Below are 6,000 nucleotides of genomic sequence, written 5' to 3' on the forward strand. Positions count from 1 at the left end.
AACGGGAGAGAAACGCGTTCATGGAAACATACGGACGCCCATTCACTTTCCTGCATCAGACAGTCAGGCAGACAGACAGACAGACAGACAGAAACAATCACTTAGGGACACAGCAGAAGAGACAGAGAGAGAGAAAGAATGGCAGAGAGCGAGAGAGGGCAGATAGAAGACAGAGTAGGAGAGCGTAACAGAGAGAAAAGGAGAGACAGACACAGGGGTGGGGGGGGGGCCATGTCCCTTCGTATCACCTCACTGGTGACTGAGCATGACTGCCTGTCTGAAGAGAGAACTCTGGCTGAGGGGTGGAAGGAAAGGGAAACAGATTCAACAGGAGAAAATTCCAACAGGTGCGCGTGTTGGGGAGGGCATTTATGCACATGAACCCCATCCGCTGCGGATACACCCAGACAAAGCCAATGAATACCCACTATGGCCCGCACTGGAAACACCACAGTGCTGGACATGCTCAAAACAACTCTCCCCTGAGGAATCAACGGCGCTATGTACAGACTTCTGCCACAAACAAATCCGCGGCAAGGCATCGACTAACAGCACACTCTCCTCTGCGTTTTCTAAATTTGAACCGAATGACTGCCACTGGACAAATCGAGCAAAAAAAAGGCACACAAAGAGGGGAATAAAATGACCTGTCGAGTTTTTGAGAAGAAAATAGGTCACCTGGTCTTGCTCTCCGCCTTCACTAAGCCGGGATTCTCAAATGAGTAACAGCGGTACCACTCAAAAACATGGGGGTCAGATCAGAGTTACAATAAATATTTTTTTTTTCTCTTGGAGGTCCACCAAAAGGCAGCCTAACTGGAAAATAGGGAATGTTCTGTTTTTGTGTCATTTTGTACGCATCCACTCTAATTTCGCAGTCCTTGAATGAACAGGCCCCCATCCCTCTGTTCCGTGTGGAGGAGCACAGCCCCAGCCAAGGAAATTATGACAGACAGCCTTAAATTAAAAGGATAAAATATCTGCCCTCACAAAATTAACTGCTAAAAATATGGCCGCAAGTCTATTTGTTTAAGAGAACATTTCAAAATGTCACAAATGCTTACTCTGTGCAGGTTTTACGGTGGAACGCCGGCATATGAAATTCATTTCACTTGGCTGCATAATTTTTTCAGACAAATTACAATACCTCAAAATACTTGATATTAATCAGTGCGCCTGAGCAATACAACCAACATCTACAGTAATGTCAATGCGTATTGTACGTCTGAATTCTTGTGAAGGATGGGAGGACACATTTATACCATCAGAGAGGAGAGGCAATATTTATGCATTACAACTACACTTCTGTTACATGGTTTCGGTTCTTTCCTCTAAAGACTATGTGTTATCATTTAGGTAGACCTATGCTGATGTACATTGTTTCCTGTTGCCTGCAAATTCATATTCACTGTAACTTTTTGTGGTGGTTATCTATCTTTTTTTTTGGATGGAGAAATGATTTAGATGTCAAACGTGACCGGCTTGCATACTTTTCATTTTAAATTCCACAGAGCACACTCTGTCCCTCTCCACTGTGTAGTACGACTAATCTCAAAACAGTTGGCAACTTGCTGTCAAGATGGAACGCAAGACTAATACAAAAATAGTATTTACCATTTTAATTGTGATAACATTACATAAAATTACTATTTTATCATAGAATATTATATTGCCATCAAACAAAAACAAATTCAGTTATTCCGTAATCCTAATGCTCAAAATGCAGCCAAAAGCCAGTCGGGGGATGAAAAGAGATGGGACGGCACTGCAAATCATGAGTCAAATGATGACCCCAAACCTTGCAATTTAAAATCTGCCTTGCTTTAAGTCTGACACAGTTCAGCTCCATAGCCTTCCACAGACCAATCTGGAAGAAACAAGAGAACCAGAAATAAACAGAACATGCTCTCACTCCAGCACCCAGGAGTATGTGTTCTGTTTCACTGCTTTCATGATGGACAGGCAAGCACAGTGCTAACAGATTCAAACAAATAATATTAAAGTAGAGATTGGTTCAGCTGAATTTGTTGACATAGAATTACAGTTACAGTAACTCTCCGCATAGCAATGTGTACAAAAAGTGAACAATTAGCTGGCTAGCTGTAAGCACAGTCATAACTCCAGCCAGCTATCTAGCTATGTAGTTCATTTTTTCCCTAAATGTGTCTATCAACGGCACTCTCAGATTTCTTGTTAGTACAATGGTAAATTGAGTTGAATAACATGACCCTGCAGGTAAATGGATCATATACAAAACTTAGGGAAATACATTTAACGCCTTGTTATGTCAACGGCATGCTACACACAAATTTTGGGTTGAGGAATTCCAACATTTTTATCGAGGACACGCAATTCCCCGCGTTCAAAATAGCTCAAGATGAAGATAAGGATGTCACGGCCCGATTTTAAAGGATAACAGATTTGAGAAAATGAGAAACATTCATGATTGCTCAGGAAGAAAAAAAATATAGCCCTACTGAACATGCAAGAAATCTTAATGATGAAGAACAGAAAGTAAAAATACAATATAAAATACAAGATATGTGATTATCTTGTAACTTAAAATCTAATAAAAGTATTTTGAATGATCAGAATTTTGACATCTGAAATAAAAATGTAAAGAACTGATAATAAATCACGGATATATATTTACAATCTATATGATTTTTTACATATATATATCCTATGTTATGTTATGGCTTGTATGTTACTGACTATTCAGCAAGAAAGAATATATCGGCTAAACCACACGTTTTAGTAATGCTGGTAAACATGACAAACTGTGTATACTTGCTCTAGTCCTTAGGTGTAAGAGAAAAATTAAAATCCATCGCTTGAACCACATTAAACGGTATACAGTTTCTGTATGTAAACGCCTTTATTCCCATTAAAGCTCTGAAAAGATGCATGCACAGAACTAATGTTTTTTATTTGTTACTTTTGGTGTGGGTCAGACAAAAACAATATGGTTTCAAATCACACTTACAATTCTTTTTGTGCATGCCTGGGGAAAAAAATAAGTGCTCCGTGTTTTGAGAGGACACACCTCCTCTCAGCCGGCGTGTAGGCCGGTTTCAAGTGCAGCAGTTGTCGAGGTTCAGCGCTTCTATTTACATCACCGGCGCAAAGTGCCCAATGGGGAGGGCGAGAGCCAATCACGTGGCAGATTTGATGTCACCTCGGAGGCAGCTGTCTAGAGACCATTACTGCCAGTTTACCTCCACAATTCAAACTCCAAAACCTTGAAAAGGCGCTGCGAGTGACTTCCCCAGCGCTGTCCGCCTGCTTGCGCGACACATATGCCGTGCACCCGGCGCTGGTAAAGCAGCGTTCGGAAGACGTACAAAATTTCGATATCCATCAGTACCGTTTTTTAGGAACTCTACCAAAATATTGATTTCTCAAAATCGCCTCTCGCATTTCTTTGATCCAGAGATGTGGTACACTTGCGCGCAGACAGTGACAACGCTTTGCCAGCGCGTTTCTACAACGTGTCCTCAATCACGTCGGCAAGACCGAGAACCTCTAGGTCTGCTAATTGTTTTTGCATTTATTTTTAAATAGCTTGGTCGCTAAATTGGAACTAAACGCCGACCTGATCAAAGGCATACAGAAGAACGCAATTTGGTTAAAAGCAAAAGCGCATGCATTCTATAAAGAAAAATATAAAATATAGCTACTTATGAATATTCATCACGTCATATTTTTATTACTTCAATTTACTGCAAAGACGTGCGAGAATATTCCATGATTTTGAAGACGAGTGGCATCTTTACGCAAAATAAAATAACTACTCAAAAAAGGAAAATGCACATGGACATAATTTGAAGTATCTGACTGTAGTGACAGGCTTGTTTTGTTTATCAGACAAGTCACCTTGAACAGAAATGAATCAACGCTATAGCAACTCCACCTTCGATAAATATTTTCAAGCGTGCATACGGTCACTTGGATTACACATTTATCATCGTGTTTGCCAACAACAAACGTAAAAGGAATACCCCGCAACGAGCAACGAAAGTTGAGGGGGAAAAAACGATGTTGATAGCCAGGTCCTCAGAAACTGTGCGCTCAGCACAGCGTCAGACACCTGATCCTTGTACACAAATGATAACTAGACATTCGAAGTCACAAGCCATCTATCCTTCAAAGAATCGGTGTTATTTACCTGGGGTCTGCCGATTCCTTGTCCACTGTTTCCGGGACTCATAGCAGGGTGATTTCTTTGTTGTCCACCCCAACCATGAGCTGTAGACCCATATTGAGAACTTATGTCTTTTCCCAAACCCATGCCCGCTTGCTGCTGCTGCGCCGCGGGACTGTTGAAATCTTGGTAGCCACTGCCATAACTGCGCATCATCGGACTGGGGGAAGTCAGCAGCTGGTTCAGAGTCGGGGTTGCCCCAGAGGGGTGCTGACTCTGCCCTGGAAATCGCTGAAACCCCCCGACATTAGAGGCAGGAGCGGGGGCAGCAGCCATAGCGGCTTTACCATGGCTCGGAGCGCTGCTACTGCCAGGGCCCATCAACATGTTACTCCCCTGTCGCGAGGAGCTCATTGCGCCGTAGCCCGCGCCGCCGTAGCCCGATCGGTAGTTAGGGAAGTGGTTGTACTGACTGTTGTGGTAACCTTCGTGGGAGTTTTGTACTGGATCCATACTACTGGGAGCCGAAGAATGCATTATCCCCATTCCAGGGCTTTGTTGTCCGCCATGTTGATCAAAGCAGGGCCCTCCTCTAGCGTTGCCATAATAATTATTAAACTCAGAGACAGTGCTGTTGCCACCTGTACTTTGGGGCTGGTGGCCGATGTTGTTCGTTGGTCCCAAGCTGGCGTGCTCGTACCTGCTACCAATCTGGTCCCCCGATTTGCAAGGATGAGTCTCGTCACTTTTATTCAGCATTTGCTGCGGTTCGACCTGGTTTCCCAGAATATTCTCCTTCAGTCCATGTGTCCGGTTCTCACTCTCGCCCTGCGCCGGTGTTTGACTGTTGTTGATGTTGTTCTGAGTCTGCCGTTGATGGTGCTGTTGAAATTGATTAAATTGTTGCTGCTGCGGTTGTTGCTGTGGCGGAGTGTGATGGTGAGGAGGAGGGGGATCACCACCAACATTTTTCAGTTTATGATTCGCTATCAAACCCGTCTCCATGCTCGAAGTAGCGGCGGAATTCGAAGAGGTCACTGACGAGGAGTTATTTCCACTGTCATTTTCCCGTGGATCAGAATTGTTGGTAGCCGAAGACGCACAAGTTGCATTGGCCATGGTCATCTCATTATGGCGATGGTGGTCTACATTATTCATAGCGCTAGTCCCATCTCCAGCTCCCAGCATCGCTCCCTGTGCCGCCCCTCCTCCCGATCTTCCAGAGTTTAATTCTTGACTCAAACTACTAGGTAAATTCGTGTTTTTATTATTAGAAGTCGCCGGAGCAGATGCCACTTGCGCGGCCATGATCACTTCAGCATTTCAAGCAGCAACCCTGGTGCGCTAGCTAGCTAGCTTGCTGACAAAACGAGAAAGGGAGAAAAAAAAACAGAACGAGGAAAATAGCTTTAATGAAAACAAAAAAACGAATGCCAGTATTCGTTAAATTTAGATGGCAATCGGAAGAGAAACGACTCGCTGACAGCTATTCCAGTAACGTCAGAGTGATTTCATGTCGAAAGTTTTTGTCCAGGTTTAAATGAAACTTTTCTCCTTTCCTCCCTAACCCGGATATGGGTAGATGCATGTCTCCCGGAGCCTCTGTGGCCCAGCATGGCATGAGAGAGAGCGAGCTCCAACAGCTATTATCCACCTCTCTCGCGCGAACCACATGAAAAACGCGGACTGGATTTTCAAATGGAACCCCGTGTCGGTAGAGATAAGTAAATTCGATTGTACTGTAAAAATCTGTAAATTGCCGATAACATTCTTATAACATAATTTTACTGTCTGTTTCAGATCATTGAGGAAATACCCCCATATCAATTAACAATGGTCTCAACACAGATCGTATG

General features: G+C 43.4%; 1 protein-coding gene across 4 annotated transcripts in view; it reads right to left on the reverse strand.

Moving 5' to 3' along the window:
* LOC118787326 (AT-rich interactive domain-containing protein 1B-like) overlaps positions 1–5,698 on the reverse strand; it is a 148,765-nt gene extending 143,067 nt beyond the window's left edge. For all 4 annotated transcript variants that reach the window (XM_036542848.1, XM_036542846.1, XM_036542847.1 and 1 more), the window contains exon 1: positions 4,169–5,698. In XM_036542848.1, the coding sequence (XP_036398741.1) occupies positions 4,169–5,452 (1,284 nt within the window). In that variant the 5' untranslated portion in view covers positions 5,453–5,698. The remainder of the gene's footprint in view (positions 1–4,168) is intronic.
* Positions 5,699–6,000: the final 302 nt, after the last annotated feature.

The sequence above is a fragment of the Megalops cyprinoides genome, chromosome 12, assembly GCF_013368585.1.
Source record: "Megalops cyprinoides isolate fMegCyp1 chromosome 12, fMegCyp1.pri, whole genome shotgun sequence".
Classification (NCBI taxonomy): Eukaryota; Metazoa; Chordata; class Actinopteri; order Elopiformes; family Megalopidae; genus Megalops; species Megalops cyprinoides.